Source organism: Lynx rufus, unplaced genomic scaffold (genome assembly GCF_022079265.1).
Source record: "Lynx rufus isolate CCGP_SWC_20201006 ecotype Redwood Valley unplaced genomic scaffold, mLynRuf1.p SCAF_13, whole genome shotgun sequence".
NCBI classification, from domain to species: Eukaryota; Metazoa; Chordata; class Mammalia; order Carnivora; family Felidae; genus Lynx; species Lynx rufus.
The window spans coordinates 6,052,787-6,074,405 of record NW_025814827.1 but is presented as its reverse complement, the minus strand read 5'-3'; the positions used below and the strand labels follow the sequence as shown (position 1 = coordinate 6,074,405).

Below are 21,619 nucleotides of genomic sequence, written 5' to 3'. Positions count from 1 at the left end.
GGAGTGGCAGAGAGAGAGAGAGAGAGAGGGAGACAGAGAATCCCAAGCAGGCTCCACACTGTCAGTGCCAAGCCCGACACGGGACTTGAACTCACCAACCATGAGATCATGCATGACCTCAGTGATAAAACACAAATGTACTAATTGTTCTGGTTAAAAGCCAAAGATCGTCAGATTGAGTAAAAAATGAAGCTCAGTTATATGGTGTTAACAAGAGACACATCTGAAACATAAGGTTACATAAAGTTTGAAAGTAAAAAAGTGAGGAGTGCCTCCGTAGCTCAGTGGGTTAACCATCCTGCTCTTGATTTCTGCTCAGGTCATGATCTCAAAGTTCATGAGTTTGAGCCCCACCACATAAGGCTCTTCACTGACAGTGAAGTCTGCTTGGGATTCTCTGTTTCCCGCTCTCTCTGACCCTGCCCTGCTGGTGCGTGTGCAGGCATGCGTGCTCCCTCTCTCTCAAAATAAATAAAATGCACTTAAAAATAAATAAGTTAATTAAGGAAACATTAAAAAAATAAAATAAAAAAGAGAGGAAAGATAAAAAACAACAATGGTAACCAAAATAAAAACAGAACAGCCATTGAGGACTAAATTGACTCAGGTGAAAAGCAATACTAAAAATAAAGAGAATCATTTCAAAATGATAATGAGTTCAATTCATTGCAAATGTTAAGATAAATTTACTAATTTAATATTTATGCACCTATTAGCATAGCCTTAAAAAACATACAAACCAAAAATTGACACGACTGCAGCTCCACAATTACAGGGGGAAGTTTCAATATACTTTTGAGTAATTTTAAAAGGATATAAAATACTTGAGCACCATGAATAACAAATTTGACTTAATGGACATTCAGAGAGCATTGCCCCAACAACTGTAGAACACATGTTCTTTTCAAGTATACATGGAATATTTGTAAAATTGAACAAATACTATCCGTAAGGAAATTATCAACAGATTCCAAAGGATTTACGTAGACAATGTGTTGTGTTCACAATACAATTAAGCTTTAACTCAGTTACTCAGTGTTAACCAGGAAATTCCCATATATCTGGAAATTAAGAAGTCCATTACTAGGGGTCTGGGTGGCTCAGTCAGTTAGGCGTCTGACTTTGACTCAGGTCATGATCTCACCGTTCGTGAGTTCAAGCCCCACGTCGGGCTCTCCGCTGTCAGTGCAGAGCCTGCTTCAGATCCTCTGTCTCCCTCTCTCTGCCCTTCCCCCACTCACTCTCTTTCTCAAAAATCAATAAACAAACAAACAAAAAAAAAAACCCCACATTTCTAAATAACCCACAGGTGAAAGACAGTTTTATAATGGAAACTACCTTGAGCTGAAATATAACAAAAATACCACATTTCAAAACTTGTAGAATTGTTACAGTGATGCTAAATGAACATTTTAACCTTTGAAATGGCTATAAAAGGAAAGAATAAAGGCTGAAAATGAATGAGCTAAACATTTATCTAAACAAGTTAGGGGAATAAAAACAGTAAAATAATCCTAAAAGTTAAAAGAAATAATGATATTAATAACAGAATTAATGGAAAATTGATTATTTGAAAAGACTAAGTGATATAAAATATATATTTGCATTGCTTTTGTAATTAAAAAATCAATAAATAACTCACTTTCTTCTTTATAAAAGTGAGAATATTATACTACCCAAATATCAAAAAAAAAAAGGGCCCGATTAGGTAAATTGATGAACATCACAACTGAATGTTATTCATTCATTAAATAGAAAATGCGTATTATATAGCATTGAGTGAAAACAAGCGCACAAAATTGGATGTTTAATAGGATCTTAACTTTTTATAAAATTTCATAGAAAAAGCCTGCAAAAAAATATATTGAATGTGAACAGTGTTATACATATATAGAGATGTACAAGCTATAGATTTATGGGTAATTTTTATCTATTTCTTTATACTTTTCAAAATGTGTACTCCTTAAAATTTCTAAAATTGCTGTGTTACACTTAAAAAATTTTTTTTTACTGGAGACACAGTGTGAGCAGGGGAGTGGAGAGAGAGAGAGAGAGAGAGACGCAGAATCCGAAGCAGGCTCCAGGCTCTGAGCTGTCAGCACAGAGCCTGACACGGGGCTCAAACCCACAGTGCTGTGAGATCATGACCTGAGCCGAAGTCAGACACTTAACCCACTGAACCACCCAGGCGCCCCAACTGTCTTACACTTTTAAATTGGAAAAAGGAAGAAAAAATTTAAAAGATCTATTCCTCTTCTCCTCCCAATCTTTAGTTCAGTTTGCAATAAAGTAGATATATCACTTGACTTTAGAGACACCTTAAGTCTGGCAGAAACCAGAAATCGACTTTCACCAGAGATGAGTTGCTGTTATGAGCACTGTGTATGTTCTTCATAATCAAATGAAGTTTCCAGGTTCATTATTTCATATATTTCACTATGCTAACAGTTGGAAGTTTGGGGATTTTGTTTATTTTGTTTTGCCTAAACTTAAACCAATATCCCATGCCATTTTCTAGCTATGAGTAATACTACCAAGCTGCATAATGGAATTAGGAAATATTTGTGTCATTTGTAAGAGATTACTGTATGTTTTTTGGAAGATAACGACTTAGAAACTTTGGCCTACTACATCTTTAGTTGCGTTGTTTTGTACTCTGTGATTATTTAAATTTTGTACTGATTTCTTTAAGGTAGAGTTTCTTTAAGGTAGAAATGGTTGAGACATGTTTATGTTGCTGATTGGTAGTTATGAAACAAAAGAATTCGGGTTGAGTAGCTTAATAAGAAGAAAGATTGGGGTATTGAACTAAGTTCAAATAAATAACTCAAACTCATAAAACAAACATTCCTAAGAGCATATGCTTCCCTCTAAAGTCAACAAAAATAGACACATTTTAATAAATCTCACCAGTAACTAAATCTCTTTACTGTCTTTCTGCAGAAAGAAGCAATTCCGGTATCTGCTAGAAACCAAAGGGAAAAAACCAGGTCTTGTCAATGAAGAAAATAACGATAGCAAAAGACTTGTAGGAGAAAACACAAACCGTGCTACGCTAAATTATACCACAAGGGACTTTTATAACGAACGGCTAGAGGTAAAACTACCGTCAGTCTTTGGAATCTGGTGCCTGGATATGTCCCACATGGCTTGGGACTTGGCAGTTGTACATTTCTCCCTTTAATCAGTTAAGATAACATTTTTTGTTTGTTCTGGAAAGCTATATACAGCTGGAGACAGTAGGCACCAAGGTGTTTGGAGGAAGTAGAGCCCATAGTTCCAGTATCTTTATTTCAGCAGAAAAAAAAAATGTTCAAAAGAATCTGTATCAAAAACCTAGACCAAAGTGGACCAAAGGTTCTGATCTCTCGGAATTAAGAGAAGGGATAGATAGGCTCGCTGTGAGTACTTAACTAGCCCATGTCGGATTGGCAGAGGGCACGGCAGAACCTCCATTCCTGTTCTCTTTGCTTGCGTCCTTGGTGTTTTAATTCTCTTCTTTCATTCTCCTGCACCATTAACTCCTGTGTCCTTAATCGTGTAATATAATTTTAACCTATCTTGTTCCCACTGTAGCTACTTAGCCAGGAAAACTAGAACTAATTCTTTACTTCTTTGTGTTCGGAGGTTTATTGGAGGAATACCATGTCAGGGTGTTGCAGGAGCTACAAAGAAGACAAGTATTCAGTGCCTGTCTTGATGGAACTCCTAAGAAAGCTGAAGGAACAAATCCTTTAAATAACAACAGAATGTGAAGATGCTGCAGGAGATTTTGAGGGGACTAAAGGGCACGAGAGCAAGACAGAGAGCAGGAAGCACTGATCGAGCATCTTTATGTGCAAGGCACATTTTATATATACATTTTATATATACATGGAAGTGAAATGGCCTGGCAAGTGGTTTTCAGATGTTTTTTAAGAGCTATGAGACTTTTTATTCAAACCATATTGTAGCTGAAAACCCAGTATGTCAAAACAAAGCAAAAACAGCAGACCAACTGTTGTTGTCGAGGGAAAGGACACTTCAGAGCTTCAATTGACTGGATCTTCTATTCTTTTCCTTTCCTTTCCCCTCATCTCAGTCCCCTCATGCCCAATCCTGAAGCATCTCTTTGGAACCCATAGGGCTCTAAGGGTTACAGCTTGAAAATACCTTGAAAACTCAATGTAACAATATTTGTATAGCATCCTAAAAGATGTTCGGATTCTGCTTTAAACTCTCCTGACACAAAAAAGATTACTGCTTCATGAGGTGGCTCTTTATCTCTGAGCGACTCCATTGGTGAAGAAATTCTTACCCATGTGAAGCTGAAAGCTGCCACCTAATAACTTTTACTTCATGATCCTAGTACCACCTTATGTAGAAAAGAGATTAAGTCTCTTTCTCATGAAAACTCTTCAGATACTTGAATACCTTGAAGTCTTCCCTCCCTACAGTCATGCTTTCACTCAAAGATCATGTCACACACTACTTGGGCTGTAGAAGTCACTGTCCTTATCCTCATGGATGTCACATTCTTTCTTTTTTTTATTTTTTAATGTTTATTTATTTTTGAGAGAGAGAGACAGAGTATGTTGGGGGGGAGGGGGGCAGAGAGAGGGAGACACAGAATCTGAGCAGGCCCCAGGCTCTGAGCTGTCAGCACAGAGCCTGACACGAGGCTCAAACTCACAAACCATGAGATCATGACCCGAGCCAAAGTCCGACACTCAACCAACTGAGCCACCCAGGCGCCCCAGGATGTCACACTCTAATGGAGGAAATAGACATCCACAGGGATGATTATAAATCAGTATATCAAGAGAATGAAGGAGGGTTATCTTATCCAGGTCAAGGGAGGCTTTCTAGAGAAGAAGCTTCCTGATCTCAGTCTTAAATGATAAAATGTAGCTTTATGCAGAGGGAAAAGGGCAATTCTGAGAAATAGCACACTATGAATAAAAGGCATTAAAAGCGTAAAAAGACAAGGTGAGAGCCAGGAGCTACGAGCAGTTCACTCTTCAGAAGCACAGTGATTGAGGTAGATGGTGTTAAAAGAAGAGACTACAAAGGGTAGTGAGAGGACTGTGTGAAAGGACTGAATTTAATCTTTGCACAAAAGGGGCTTCCTGATGTGGCCAAAAGAGGAGAATGAAAGCCAAACTGGCAGGATTGTGAGTCCTTTTCTTGAAGGCACTTGGTTCCATGAGTCAAAAATTAACACTAATTTCAACAAAAGACATTTAGAAAAATATTAAAGAGCTGCATGCAAAACAAGAACAATGTCATAGAGAGATCAACCAACTCTATAAAGAATAGACAATTCCAGTGATTTTTAAATTGTTCAAGAGTATTGAAAAAGAAGGAACACTTATGCTGCAGACAGCATAACATTCCATCTAGAACCTGCCAGGATTGCGCAGAAAAAGAAAAGCCATACCAGAAATCTAAAAACATTGATGATACAAAAATCCTTTAAAAAAGGAAGGGGAGTGCGCCTGGGTGGCTCAATCAGTTAAGCATCCAACTTTGGCTCAGGTCATGATCTCACGGCTCGTGAGTTCAAGCCCCTCATTGGGCTCTGTGCTGACAGCTCAGAGCCTGGAGCCTGCTTCGGATCTGTGTCTCCCTCTCTCTCTTCCCCTCCCCCGCTAGCGCTCTCTCTCTGTCTCTCTGTCTCTCTCTCTCTCTCTCTCTCAAAAATAAGTAAAAACATTAAAATTTTTTTTAAAAAAAGGAGGAGGAATATCAAGGGGACTACAGCAGAACATTAAATGAGTAACAAAACATACAGCCAAGTGTGGTTTATTCTAGGGATGCAAGGAAGATTAAATATTAGTAGATTGATAGATCTAAGGTGAAAAGTTAAGATTACTTCTGTAGACATTAAAAAGGCATTTCACACAATTGAACATCTATTCTTAATTTTTTTAAATCAGCAAATAGGATAAATGGAAATGGATAGCAAACATCCTGCTTGATGGGGAAACTCTAGAAACATTAGCATTAATGGCAGGCAAAATTCTGAGTAAGATGGTCTCCGTGATTCCCATCCCCCTGGTATCCACACTCTCTTTAGTGCAGGTAAACATGTGATTTGCTTCTAACCAATGGAATGTGGCAAGGGTAAAGGGATTTTGCAGATATAATTAAGGTCTCTGATCAGTTGGAAAGGGAGATTATCCTGGGTAAGCCTGACGTAATCAGGCAGGTCCTTTAAAAGAGGATTCAGTCTTTCCATAAGAGATTCTACTGCTGGCCTTGAAGAAGTAAGCCACCATGCGAGAGGGTAACATGGCCAAAAACTGCAAGAAGCTTCTAGGAGCTGAGAGCAGCCCCCTGCTGGCAGCCAGCAAGAAAGTGGGGCTTCAGTTCTACAACTGCAAGGCGCTGAATTCTGCCAACAATCACCAAGATTTAGAAGAGGACCCAAGCTTTAGAAAGGAACACAGCCTGGCCAACAGCTTGACTACAGCCTTGTGAAGTCCTGAGCAGAGCACCCGGCTAAGCTGTGCATGGACTCCTCGTGCACGGAAACTGTGAGATGATAGATATGTGCTATTTTAAGCCACCAAATTTGATGTAATTTGCAATAGAACCCTAATGTACCGTTGAAGTCAGCTTCAAGACAAGGATGGCCAATATCACCATTATTATTTATCAGTACAGACAATGCAAAGAGGCAAGAGAAAGAAACTAGTGGTAACTTGAAAGGAAGGAAGAACCGAAAACATATAAGAGTAAAAGTGGGGAGAACTTACCTTAACAGATACCAAGTACTGTTGTAAAGCTGCAGTAATTATGGCAGTGTCAGAATAGACAAATAGACCTGAGAATACAATCGAGATCCAGAACTATCCCGTGCATATGGAATACATATACCCCATGTATATGGGGATATAGATAGGAAGTATTATAGATTAGTACAGTTTAATAAATGCTAGTTAGGAAATTGAGTCTCAAATCAGAACTACATATTGAATCCCTGCTTTACACCATGCAACAAAAATTAACTCTAGATCAAATAAAAACCCAAGTATGAAAAGCAAAACTTTAAAGTTATTATTGAAAAAATAGGTGAAAATCTGTATGACCTTGATCGGGTGGGCTATGATTTTCTAACACCTGCAGGACACAAACAAGAAGAAAAAAATGTCATAAACTTGGCAATCAAGGTCATTGTTGTAGGTTTCTAACAGGAGTGGTTTCAGTGGAGTCATATAATCAGAGTCTCAAAGTGGTTTAAGGAGTAAATAAACAACCAAGAATTAAAAACAGGGAATGTTGACTCCTGTTTTGAGAAATGTCAAAGGGAGAAGAAATCTGAAGCCATATAATATTTTGTACAGAACACTTGGCCACTTGGAGACCTGGATTTGAGCCCCTGATTCTACCACTTACTACCTGAAAGACCTTGCTCTAGTCCCTTAATCACTCTCTTGACTCACAACCTAGCATGCTTTCACTTATAAAACCTTATATACCCTCCTTCTTACCTTTTGAAAAATATTTAAATCACTGCAGTACAGAGTGCTCAGTCTCTCTCTTCCGTGGGTCTTGAGTTGTTGAGGGAATGAATTGTAGTGAGTGCCTCACAAGTCAGGGTAAGCAAACCTTTCCATTATACATATGACACGTATAATTATACAGATGACGCCTATAATTCTGTTGCCTGGTAGCTGTCCATCCTTTCTCCTAACTTGTTCTAAGAAAGATTTAAGACCAACATAGAATCAGACAGCTGAAAGGAACGAATGATTTCAGTCCTGTTCTTAGACAGATGAGGAAAACTGGAGACTCAGAGGAACTACTGGGGACTGCACGGTGAGTTACTGCCGGAGCTGCCCGTAGAACTCAGACCTCCTGACTACTGACCTTGGACTCTTTCATAGTAAATCATGCTGCTTTCTGAAATCTTTCTGACCACCCCAGCATAAAGGGCTCTCTCTTCTCTGAACACCGACTATATTTGTTGTCTAAACAATCTCATTCAGCACTCACTTACGGTTTACTATTTCTCAGTTAGCTTTTCCTATCGTGGGCCCGTCTCTCCAACCAGCCTGCAGGTCCTTCAAGGACTAGATTAGAGTTTTCTCTAAGTAAGTGTTAGTAGATGATACCTAATCCTGAGCAAGCCCCTCAACTTCTGTTGACCTCCGTTTCCCATTTATGGAATGGAGATTTAGCTTATATCCTAGTACAAGCACCGTTAGAGCTAAAATGGCTCTACAGCAAATCCCACTCTTTGCCCTACTTTGTTTCCAAACCATCTTCCTGACAACAAAATCGTAGTCCAGTGAAATAAACAACATTGTTTAGGGTTCATCTCATCAGGATTGAACTTGTATAATACTTGCTTTATGAACCCCACAGGGATATTGTGGGAAAGAAAAAAATAAGTATATGAAAGCATTTGAGAATGGAAAAAGCATTATTCAAAGAGCAATAACTCCTTGACGGGTCAGGGCAAGAGAGGTATCTCTAATGTGCTTTTAACAGGATCATTCTGGACAGGCAGAGTGAGCCGCCCTGGCAGACCCCTGATGAGTATAGAGCACACTTCATGGAGATGCGAGTAATTGGCTTGGAGCAGAGAAGAAATGATGAAGTAAAACTGCCTTCAAACAGTTACTAAATTAAGGGTTATTATGGCAGATACAATTCTGTAGCAACATGTCTATAAAGAAGTAATGGAAAGGAGCTATAGCAAGAAATTTTAAAACCAAAAACTGCACTATGCCAATTATGAAAAGTTTAATTTGTATTTTGTATAAATTATTTAACAAAGTATGTCATATAAAAATTCTTTAAATTTTTGTTATCCCTACGTTACCATGGTAACTTTCCAGTCTTACTGCTAGAACTTTTCTTCCTTAAAAGACTCAAAATTGTGTTTTAAGAAACTTACCAATGTGTAAAAGAGGCATTCACTAAATACGCTGTGGGCCTTCTCCCCGTGTAAATGTATTGCACGTTGTAAAATATTGCTCATTTCGGCTAGTGATCGATCTCCAGTGATTCACACTTGTCTTTCTCCTTGGTAGTCCCTACGTAGCCCAGATTTACTGAGTGTTAAAAGGGAACAGCTCAATGCTGTTCTCATCAACAAGCTAACTTAGTGCAGGTGACTAAGTCCCAGACCATATTTCAGAGTTAGAGAAAGTTAGGTTCCTCGGAGAAGTAGCCAGCTGGAACCATTTGTTATTTATCGCCCATCACAATCTGTACATATTTTTACGAGAGGTCAACTCGTGACCAGTTGTTTTTAGCATATGAACTAAATCAGGTCAGTATGCTGACCCCTGAATGGTGAGTGATTATTTAGAGAACTCATACATGTCATAAGAAAATTTCTAAAATATGTCTTTGTCAGGGAAAGTTGGCGACAATTGTGATTCATCATTAACTTATGTGAATTAATCAAGAATCTAAAACATCTTTGGTTGTTTTAAAAATTGTAAACATTTGGAAAAGGAAGAGAAATAGAACAAGGGAGGAAAAAGCACTTGTCATCTCACAACCCAAAGGCAATCTTAATGATACTGGAGTATATTTTCTTCCAAAAATTTTCCGTATACTTTTTCTGACGTTTTCTTGAAAATTTCGAACATACAGCGACGTTGAAAGCATTTTACAGTGAACACCCCTACCCCCAACCTAGATTCTGTCGTTAACATTGTACTACAGTGCGCGTGCTTGTCTCACACCTGTACATTTCCCCATCCTCTCTTTACCACCAATACACCTTATAGTGTTTCATTCATTTCAGAGTAAGTGCAGACATTAGCATGCTTCTTCCTAAATATTTCAGCATACATATCATTTAGAGTTCAGTATTTTACATAGTTTCTTCTTCTGAGGTGAAACTTACACCCGACGATACACAAATCTTAGATGTACGCTTGCCAAGTTTTGACAAATACATACACGTGTATAATGCAACCTCTTTTAAACCTCAAAATTTAATTTTGTTTTTTCCATTTAACATTGTAATGTATTTTCCTTGTTATTACAAGTCCTTAAAAGTATAATTTTAATGACAATATCTGTTAATATACATTTTTTAATGTTTATTTATTTTTGAGAGAGAGGGAAAGGACAAGCAGGGGAGGGGACAGAGAGAGAAAGAGAGGGAGACACAGAATCAGAAGCAGGCTCCAGACTCTGAGCTGTCAGCATAGAGCCCGACGGGGGACTCGAACTCACAAACTGTGAAGTCATGACCTGAGCTGAAGACAGACGCTTAACCGACCGAGCTACCCAGGCACCCCTGTTGATACTTTAAATTTAACTCTTTAATTCATCTTGAAATTATTTTGGTATTTTTATGAGTTGGAGGTTTGAGTAGATTCTTTTCCAAGAAGCTAAGCCCATTGTCTCGTTGACATTTATTATTTCTTTTCTCTTTCACTGATGTGAATTGCTTTCCTATAATTCTGACTGTCTGATCTGTTCCATTAATTTTTCCATATGTATTGTGGCACTTTCCATCATAATGCCTCGATACTCCTCACAAGTATTAATAGCCAAAATAAATGTTGAATTCTTATATTGAAGAAAATGGGTTTGTTTCAGCCTCTGTCGTGAAATTGGGGCCCAGTGCCTGAGTAGCCTCGGGCCCAAAGCTACTCTATGGTGTTTTGGACCCAGGTTTTTCATTTGCAGGCTTCCAGACCCAGAAGTTGAGTGGGAGCACTGTTTCTCTCAAGGCCAAGTTCTGGGTCCCTGGCTTGTATATATCTCCTCTTCCTGCTTGTACACGTTCTCCCAACTTTGTCCAAGTGGTCTAGGCTAATAAATCAGTGTAGTACCACTACACAATTTCTTAAAATACAGACTAAATTCAGCATATGGGTATTTCAAGTATGTATATGGATATTAACTAACCTCATACCAATTAAGATTGTCGGTATCAGTGCCATGATACATTTAGCACCACAAGCCATGAACCTCTGCATTCATCTGTCTTATGTGAACTAACCTGTCTTAACTGAGAAAGGAGAAAGTCTACCAACAGAGTAATCGCTGTTACCATCTGAGTGATTCCGATCAAAACCCACTTCCAACAGAGCTGCCCACCAGAGGTAGGAGTGGACTGGGAAGTAGAGAACTCCCTACTGCTGGCTTTACTCAAGCAGGGCTTTGTGTCAAGAGTGTCTAGGAAAGCACTCCTGCTCCGAAGGATGAGGCTCAGAACAGATCATTTCAAGTTAGTCTGGTTCAGCCCCTTGTTCCTTGGCTCTTGGGTTATGACCCCATGCACCATTTTTTTTTTTTAACAGGAAATAAAGGAAAAAAAGAAATTCTGCAAGATGTATATGGAGGACCTTGTGAAGGAAGCCACGGACATCAACATGAAGAACGAGGCTCTGCAGAAGCTCTGGCCACAGATGTTCATCGAGCTTGTTAGGGACGCAGTCATAGAAATCCGCAATAAAAACTCCTATATGAAGCTTTGCCTACAGCAGATAACTGACCAAAAATAGAAATGGCTTGTAGTTCCAGTTGATTTTAGCAGCTCTGTGTTTTTGAATGTTGAAAATAAGTAGGTTAAACATGTTAAAACGACACTGTGCTGCAAACTACAAAGACTAGCATCAAAGCATTATTGCCTACTGTTCTCGTAGCTGAAGGTTAGGAAGGAAGGAAGGAGAGAGAGACAGCGAAAGAGGATTAGCTTCGTGTGTAAGCTGACCAAGCCACCTTTGGGAACTAGGCAGTCTCTAGAGATAGCTGGGCCTTGAGTTGGCACTGCGTCTGCGGTTCTTGCTTCGACCGGTGCCCCTGCTCTAGCCCAGAGCACGCAGCGTGCTCGCTCCTGCTTCGGCATCGGTTGCTTCTACCTACCCGCAGCTGATAGTTTCCAGTTATTTGCCTTTTTATTTTATGTCATGATTTCAAAGCCAAAAATATGTTCTTTTTTATGAGTGAAGAATAAACTTATTAATAAATTAGTAAAAAAAAAATCGTCTGTTTGCGTCCTTCCTCCAGTCAGAATTGTCATATTTATTTTATGTTCCTTTTGAGCTGAGTAGGAGCCCTTCTCTTCACTTATGTAGGAGGAGGCGCCATTCTTCCAGGGATGCGTCCTCAGGGCACCACCGGGACTCGTGGGCTCACTGTGGGCAGAAAATATGAAAATGAGTACAACGGGGGCAGGAAGAAAATGCTCTGTCTGAAGGAATCCCAAGCCAATGTAAAATGCAGTGACAAATCAGTAAGTCTGCTTCTCTGAAAGATGTTTCTTTCTGTTGCTAGCCACTCTGGGGGCTCTTTTTTTCTGGTAGGCCAGTGTACCTGTACCTCAGAAGTATTAGAAATTCATGGGTGGGGGCGCCTGGGTGGCGCAGTCGGTTAAGCGTCCGACTTCAGCCAGGTCACGATCTCGCGGTCCGTGAGTTCGAGCCCCGCGTCAGGCTCTGGGCTGATGGCTCAGAGCCCGGAGCCTGTTTCCGATTCTGTGTCTCCCTCTCTCTCTGCCCCTCCCCCGTTCATGCTCTGTCTCTCTCTGTCCCAAAAATACATAAAAAAAAAAAAAAAAAACGTTGAAAAAAAAAGAAATTCATGGGTGAAAGGTTCTAATTTTTCTGATTCCATTTGAAGTTCCAACAGGTAACTAAGACGTGAGCAGGGGTTTGCCCGAGTTCATGCTGGTGAGGAGGCTGTTGTGAGCCCATTACCATAGCTGGAGATCATACAACTTCAGCAAAACAACCTTACAGGTCAATAAATTGGAATTCTCCAGTTTGCTCAGATTTCGCCTGGCAGGACCACCAGAATGTGGGAAAACAGCGGAAGTTACAGGATGACAGAGGTACAGATGTATTCCAGAGTACATACAGAAATGCTTGGAAGGAAGCTAGGTAACTTGTTTGTGCAGTTCTGAGAAACACCCACCTCCTTAAGAGCTCGCCCAAGAGGCAGTGGTCAAGGTTAGATGGTTAGCATGATGTTTCAGAACGTGACCTTGTGAGTCATGCTGTCCTGGGTTTGTATCTTGGTGCTCAAGCTACCAGTTCACTTGCCTATGATCTATCTGAACCACGCCTGCCTCATAATACTACCCAGCTTATAACAGTGTCGTGAGGAGCAAATGAGATGAAACATTCAAGGCATGTATCATAATACCTGGCACACAGTGAACACCAGTAAATGAAGCTATTCTTCTAGAAACAGACTGAACCACAGAATGGGTGCTTCTGGATGGGAACAACTATTAGGGTTTCTTGACGCTCCTGCAGTCTCTCAAAATTAAAATCTGAACCATCTCTCATCTGGCTGGTAAAGGGTGATTTCTCTCGGGGGAGGCTTGGGTCTATCTTGTTTGATATGGAAATGAGATCCCACCTAGTGGGTGATGTTGAGAAGAGAAACAAAGATGTCTTGTTCACGGGCTTTTAGTAGGTAGGGAAGGCCAGAGCTTGTGACACCTTGGGCATGTGGGGAGCTTGCTCACTCAAGGTTTTGCAGGTGAATGGCCTGGCTGTTTAATAAGTCATCTGTCTGGCTTCCTGAATGCTGCCTCTTCTCCCCTGGCCCTCCCATCCCTGATGCTAAAGGCATCTGACCCTCATATTCACATGCATTCTTGGCCCTCCCTGGTTATTCTGGGAATTTAAGAACCTTGGGTCAGCACTCAGTGGCTTGGCAGCAGGCCTGCAGGCACAGGGGCTCTACCCAGACCTTCTGCTTCAGGCCTAGTCATAGGGTTTCTGTCTTGTTCCTGAAACCAAATCTTTTTATGGCCCAGCTTTAGTCGCTTGGTCTCTCATCCCGTTGTACCTGAGCTCTCTCTTGTCTGCCCCCACTATCCACACTGATTGATTTCTATTTCTTGAATCCTTATTTTGCCTGGTCCCAAACTCCCAATGGCTGTGTCCTCCCCTGTAATTCTTATCCCCTCCAGCTCAACACCCCCCCCCCAATCCATTTTGCTTACTGGAGTTCCTAGGTATAGATAATCCCCAGATGAAAGGACAAGAGGACCCAAGTCTACTGGGTCTGGAATCCAGAGAGGGTCTTATGTTGTTAGTGGTGATCCCTGGAACGAGTTGTCCTCTCTACGTGGGGCTTTCCAGGGTCTGTAGGAAAGGAGGAAATGCATACCCCACAGTCTGAGGCTATCTAGGCTAGTGTGTGCCGAAGGGTTCCTTTTTTCCAAAAGCATTCTCAAACGGAAACAACTTTGTGGTTGCCTCAGAAGCAAAAAATGGCTAGTATCCCCCCATTTGGAGAGATACTGTCCCCCATGTTCTGGCTCAGCACTTAAATGGTTAAATGTGCTGCTAGATGTGGGGATGGTTGGTAGGGGTACCGTTGGATCTGAGGCTAGTTAACCGTGCTACCGTCTGAGGATGGTGCTGGTATCAGCCTCCTCCTTCCTGAGCTTCCCTCCACTGAAGGCCTGGCAAGTGAGACCACAAAGCCTTACCCTGATCCTCATCTATTCCTGGCCAGGGCAGGGAGTCCACCCACCGGGATTCAGGTACTCCACTGACTGACAATAATCATAACAACAACTCAGATCGATTAAGATCTTGTGTTATTCTAAGCTCTTTACACGCATTATCTCATTTAATCTCCCAACAGTCATATACATGTGATAATTATCCCGTGAACATCTGAAAACTGAGGCACAGAGAGGTTGAAAACCTCACCTAAGGGTATTTCAGCCAACCAATAATAGATAGGACCCGCTTTCATAACCACTGGTCGTTGTAAGGATCTGGCATCTGAACCAAATAAATGAAAGAATGAAAAGAAAGGAAGGAAAGGAAGAAAAGAAGGGAGGGAAGGAGGATGGGAGCCAGGGAGGACAAAAGAACAAAAATGAAAGGAGAACCTGACTAGTCAGCGAGGCAAAATGCAAAACAATACAGAAAGACTGCTTAGGAAAATATTAAGTTTAAATCTCGAAGAACAAAGGTTAGTTTTTGTAACCTGCTTTTCTGGGTCAGCTATAGATGCTGGGTGCTATTGCCAAGAAGTTCAGAGCCAAGTTTGAAATTTGATCACAGCAACTGTGGTTAACCAGTATGGGTGAAATATTTGTTATCTTTGATCCTGATTTTCTAGTTATGTTTATGTTTTCCTGGCTCAATGTCTGTGTCTTCTGTTGCAAGCTACCTTAAATCGTTTGTGGAAAGAGAGTAAGGGTATATAAATGAGCTAAAGTATACTCAAAGCTCAAAAGAGTACATGACTCCTATATTTCTTGGGCAATGGGATAGTTTGCACTTTCTCTTCAGGAGACAATGAAACTATGTATCTATCCCTTACCCAGTCTCTGGAAGCTTGAGTTGGAAAGTTGACTTCTTCCCTTTCTTTATCTTGAAATATTTCAACATATAGCCATGCATGTAGAGTAGTAGTATCTCAAATAAATACCCTGTATCCACCACCAATCGTAACATGTTAATATTTTTCCACACTTGCTTTAGATTTTAAAAATAAAGCTTCACAGGGTGCCTGGGTGGCTCAGTTGGTTAAGCGTCCAACTTCGGCTCAGGTCATGATCTCACGGTTTGTGAGTTCCAGCCCCACGTCGGGCTCTGTGCTGACAGCTCAGAGCCTGGAGCCTCTTCAGATTCTGTGTCTTTCTCTGTTTCTCTCCGCCCCTCCCCGCTCACACTCTGTCTCTGTCTCTCAAAAATAAATAAACATAAAAAAAAATTTTTAATAAAAATAAAAATAAAGCTTCACAAGTAAAGATAGAGCCTCTGTATACTTCATTCCTTCCCCAGAGGTAACCACTATTCTGAATTGTATGCTCATTATTCATTCATGTTTCATAGCATTTGTATTTGTGCATTTATGCATAGGGAGTTTATTGAATTTTTTTATTTTCAAATTTTATACAAATGGTATCACACAGTGTATATTTTTCTGTGCCTTCTTTTTCCCCCCATTCAGTTTTCTGTTTCTGAGTAAAGGTACTCAGAAACATAAATGATGGGAGTAATCCTACTTTATTTTATCCTTTTTTTTACTGCTGTTTGCTATTCAGTTCTATGTCCCATATGGGGTTTATATATCCATTTTCCTATTGGTGAGTATTGACTGATTTCTAGTTTATAACTATTACATACAATGCCGTTTTGAATATACTTGAATATATATGCTTTGAATATACTTTGAATATATGTGTGAGTTTAGGAAGTACACAGTTACTAGTGGAATTTCTGGGTCATATGCACACAGTCAACTATATTAAATATTGGCAAATTGCTCTCTGAAGTGATTTGTATCAGCTGGCATTCCCATAGCAGAGAATACAACTTCCAGCTCTTCCACATACAACAATGACAATTAGATTTTCATATTTGCAACCTGATTATATTATGCAAAGGGTGTGTCTGCCCAGAAGAGACTGTTCTAGGGCTTTTTTAAAAGATGAATTTTCTATACAGTGAAATGCACTTAAGTGTATAATTTGATTAATTTTGAAAGTATGTTCAACATCTCGATTAAGATATAAAACATTTTAATTGTTTCAGGAAAATTCTTCGAATCAGTCCTTGCCTCTCCCCATGAACAACTATTTTTCTAATTTCTTTCACCATTGATTAATTTTGTTTGTTCTAGAACTTCTATACATGTAACAATAGAGTATGTACATTTTTTTGTGCCAGGCTGTTTTTACCCAACATAGTGTTTTTGAGAATCACCCATATAGTTTCACATGTTTGTAATTGATGATTTTTTATAGCATAGTATGAAGATACTATGATGTGTTTATGCATTCTATTGGGTTGTCTCTAACTTAGGGCTGTTACGAATAAAGACATTGTTACACGAGACTTTTTGTTCAGTGGACCTGAACAGTTTTAAAGTTAACTTTATAAGGAACTGCTATACATTTTTACAAAGTAATTGTAAAATTACTCCCTCCAGCAATGCATAGAGAGTTCCAACTGGTCCACATATTTGCTAACATTTGTTATTGTGAAGCTTTTTTGTTTTGTTTAATTTTTAGATGTCTAGTGTGGCTTTTTAGCCACCTTTATTTATCTATTTAATTTTATTTTTCCTGATGTCTACTGATGTTGATCACATTTGTATGGGCTTTTTGGTCATTTATACATATTCTTTGTGGAGTAAATGTTCAGGTCCGGTACCCATCTTTAAAATTTGAATTGTCTTTTTATTATTGAATTCTATGAATTATTTATATGTTCTAGACGTACTACGTTTTTTATGAACTATGATAAAGTTCAATTCATCAATTGCTTTTATGGCAAGTGCTTTTTAATGTTCTTTCTAAAATGGTTTGCTTGCCCCGAGTTTGCAAAGATATTCTCCTATGCTTTTTTTTCTAGAAGCTTTATAGTTTTAGTTATTCAGAAATGTGATCTTTCTTGAATTCATTTTTGGGAATGCTGTGAAGCAGTGGTCAAACTTCATTTTCTTTGGTGCAAAGAGTGCCTTTCTTCCATTGAATTGCCTTGACAATTATTTTTGAAAATCAACTGACCTAAATATATATGAGTCTCTTCCTAAACTTACTATTCATTTCTATTTTCTATTTTTACATAAATACCACACTGTCATGATTACTGTGGCTCTGTAGTGAGTCTTGAAATCAGGTGATATAACTCCTTAAACTTTGTCCTTTTACAGATTGTTTTAGGAGCACCTGGGTGGCTCAGTCATTTAAGCATCCAACTTTGGGTCAGGTCATGATCTCACAGTTTATGGCTTCCAGCCCCATGTTGGGCTCTGTGCTGACAGCTCAGAGTCTGGAGCCTGCTTCCGATTCTGTGTCTCCTTTTCTCTCTGCCCCATGCCTGCTCGCTCTCTCTCTCTTTCAAAAATAAACATTAAAAAAAATCTTAAAAAAAAAACAAAACAAATTGTTTTAGCTAGTCTTGGTCTTTGCATTTCCATATAAATTTTAGAATTAGCTTGTCAATTTCTCTAAAGAAAGAGACTCTTGGGATTACTATTGGGATTGTATTGAATCAATAAATGAACTGTGGGAGATGGACATCTTAATAATATTGAATCTTATTCATATACAAGATATTTCTTTATCATTTTTTTCAGCAAAATTGTTTAGGTTTCAGTTTAAATTTTATTCTGAAATAAATTTATTCGTAAGAATTTCATTTTAAAAAATATTTTAAAGGTATTTTAAATTTTCATTTCTAATTATTTTGCTAACATATAGTAATACAATTTATTTTTATTTACAGTCGATCCTCATTATTCGTAGATTCTGTATTTGCAAATTTACCTCCTTGCTAAAGTTTATTTGTAACCCCAAAATCAATACTCACAGCATTTTCATGTTCATTCACAGACATGAGCAGAGTGATGAAAAATTTGAGCCATCCAACATGAGCACATGTTTCCAGCTAATGTCAAGGAAGGTAACATTCTCTTTTTGGTTGTCATAATGTAAACAAGTGTCCTTTTCATGGCATAGTTAGTGTCACCTTTGTTGCATTATTATTTTTTTTTTTTTGTTGGTAACTTTGTTATTTAAAATGGCCCCATGGATCATGCTGAACTGCTTTCTCATGTTTCTAAGCACAAAAAGGTTGTGATGTACCTTACAGGGAAAATACATGTGTCAGATAAGCTTTGTTCAGCCATAAGTTATAATGCTGTTGGCCATGAGTTCAATGTTAATAAATCAACAATACACATTTTAAAAGATGTCCTCAAACAAGCAAAAAAACCCTAAATAAAATAAGGTTACATATTGATTGATTGACAAAAATTTGCTAAGAGGCTCACAGGAATCTAACCCTCTATTTTCCTTAGGAGAAAATAACTAATTTGCTATTCCCAGCAACTTTGTAGAACATAACTACAGTGAACAATGAGAATATATTATATTGACTTCATATGTATGCTTTATTAATTCTGACAGTTTCTTTTGTGGATTCCTTAGGATTTTCCACATGAAAAAGCACTTAGTCTACAAATATGATGTTACAACTGCCTTTCCAGTCTTTATACCCTTTTTTTCTTTTTCTTGCTTTATTGCACAGGCTAGTACTGCCACTTCAATGTTTAATAGAAATGGTAAGAGTGTTTATCATTGTTCCTAATCTTACAGTAAAAGTGTTCAATATTTCACCATTATAAGGTTAGCTGTGGGTTTATATAGATTGCATTTGTTATACTGAGGAAATTCCCTTTTATTACTAGTTTCCTGAGAGTTTTTGTCATGAATAAATATTGACTTCTGTATAATATTGTTCTGCATCAACTGGTTCTTTTCCTTATCATATGGCTCTTTTCCTTCATTCTATTCGTGTTATTGATTACATTGATCAATTTCCTAATGTTAAACCTACCTTGCATTACTGGAATAATAGAATTATATCCTTTAACATACTAATAGATTTTATTTGCTAGTATTTGTTTAAAGGTATTTGTGTCTAGGTTTTTTAAGGATATTGGTCTGTACTATTTTTTCTATTGTATCTTTTTTCAGGTTTTGATATCAGGGCTAAGTTGGCCTAATAAAACAAGTGGGAAAGTATTCCCCTCTACTCTGTTTTCTGCGGGGGGGAGGGGGGGCACAGAGAAGAACCATATTCTTTGAAATATATTCTAAAATTCCTTGTGATTTATTCTTTGACCCCAGAGGTTATTTAGAAGTGTGTTGTTTGGTTTCCAAGTATGTGGCCCCATCATGTGAGTAATAAACCTTTTCATGTTTTGTTAGTATGTGTGATATCATCAGTATCAACATCTGAACCAAAGTTTGACTGATAGTTCCATCTTATTTCTGAAAGGTGACTAACTATGCCATCTATCTATATCAGCTTAGGTCAAAATTGTTAAGCATATTGTTCAAATCATCTGTCTTCTTTTTTTTTTCCCCCCTGAGCTTGGTCTATCAATTATTGAAAGGCTCAGAGTCTCCCACTAAGATTGTAGATTTGTCCATTTATCTTTGTGTTCTATTATTTTTGCTATATATACTTAAGGGCATGTTATTAGATGCATACAAATTAAAAACTGACACATCTTACTTGAGGTGATGTTTTTGACATTATGAGGCAACTCTCATCTTTAGAAATATTTTTTGCCTTAAAGTCCATTTTGTTCAATGTTAATGTAACTACACTAGCTTTCTTTTTATTAAAATTTGGATGAGATTTTATCTCTGAGGGATTGGTTGTAATAATTCCATTTTCATTCATGATTTTATCTATTTGGGTCATCTCCCTTTTCTTTTTGAGAAGCCTGGCTAGAGGTTTGTCAATTTTGTTTATTTTTTCAAAAAACCAACTCTTGGTTTCGTTGATCTGCTCTACAGTTTTTTTAGATTCTATATTGTTTATTTCTGCTCTGATCTTTATTATTTCTCTTCTTCTGCTGGGTTTAGGCTGCCTTTGCTGTTCTGCTTCTATTTCCTTTAGGTGTGCTGTTAGATTTTGTATTTGGGATTTTTCTTGTTTCTTGAGATAGGCCTGGATTGCAATGTATTTTCCTCTCAGGACTGCCTTCGCTGCGTCCCAAAGCGTTTGGATTGTTGTATTTTCATTTTCGTTTGTTTCCATATATTTTTTAATTTCTTCTCTAATTGCCTGGTTGACCCACTCATTCGTTAGTAGGGTGTTCTTTAACCTCCATGCTTTTGGAGGTTTTCCAGACTTTTTCCTGTGGTTGATTTCAAGCTTCATAGCATTGTGGTCTGAAAGTATGCATGGTATAATTTCAATTCTTGTAAACTTATGAAGGGCTGTTTTGTGACCCAGTATATGATCTATCTTGGAGAATGTTCCATGTGCACTCGAGAAGAAAGTATATTCTGTTGCTTTGGGATGCAGAGTTCTAAATATATCTGTCAAGTCCATCTGATCCAATGTCTCATTCAGGGCCCTTGTTTCTTTATTGACCGTGTGTCTAGATGATCTATCCATTTCTGTAAGTGGGGTGTTAAAGTCCCCTGCAGTTACCACATTCTTATCAATAAGGTTGCTTCTGTTTATGAGTAATTGTTTTATATATTTGGGGGCTCCGGTATTCGGCGCATAGACATTTATAATTGTTAGCTCTTCCTGATGGATAGACCCTGTAACTATTATATAATGTCCTTCTTCATCTCTTGTTACAGCCTTTAATTTAAAGTCTAGTTTGTCTGATATAAGTATGGCTACTCCAGCTTTCTTTTGGCTGCCAGTAGCATGATAAATAGTTCTCCATCCCCTCACTCTCAATCTAAAGGTGTCCTCAGGTCTAAAATGAGTCTCTTGTAGACAGCAAATAGATGGGTCTTGTTTTTTTATCCATTCTGATACCCTATGTCTTTTGGTTGGTGCATTTAATCCATTTACATTCAGGGTTATTATAGAAAGATACGGGTTTAGAGTCATTGTGATGTCTGTATGTTTTATGCTTGTAGTGATGTCTCTGGTACTTTGTCTCACAGGGTCCCCCTTAGGATCTCTTGTAGGGCTGGTTTAGTGGTGACAAATTCCTTCAGTTTTTGTTTGTTTGGGAAGACCTTTATCTCTCCTTCTATTCTAAATGACAGACTTGCTGGATAAAGGATTCTCGGCTGCATATTTTTTCTGTCTGGCACACTGAAAATCTTGTGCCAATTCTTTCTGGCCTGCCAAGTTTCAAAAGAGAGATCCGTCACGAGTCTTATAGGTCTCCCTTTATATGTGAGGGC

The 21,619-nt window shown here is 38.6% G+C and overlaps 1 protein-coding gene across 5 annotated transcripts in view; it reads left to right on the top strand.

Annotated features, from left to right (window-relative positions):
* LRRC49 (leucine rich repeat containing 49) overlaps window positions 1-11,524 on the top strand; it is a 148,873-nt gene extending 137,349 nt beyond the window's left edge. For all 5 annotated transcript variants that reach the window (XM_047074431.1, XM_047074428.1, XM_047074430.1 and 2 more), the window contains 2 exons: window positions 2,944-3,097; window positions 11,262-11,524. In XM_047074431.1, the coding sequence (XP_046930387.1) occupies window positions 2,944-3,097; window positions 11,262-11,465 (358 nt within the window). In that variant the 3' untranslated portion in view covers window positions 11,466-11,524. The remainder of the gene's footprint in view (window positions 1-2,943; window positions 3,098-11,261) is intronic.
* The last annotated feature ends 10,095 nt before the right edge of the window (window positions 11,525-21,619 follow it).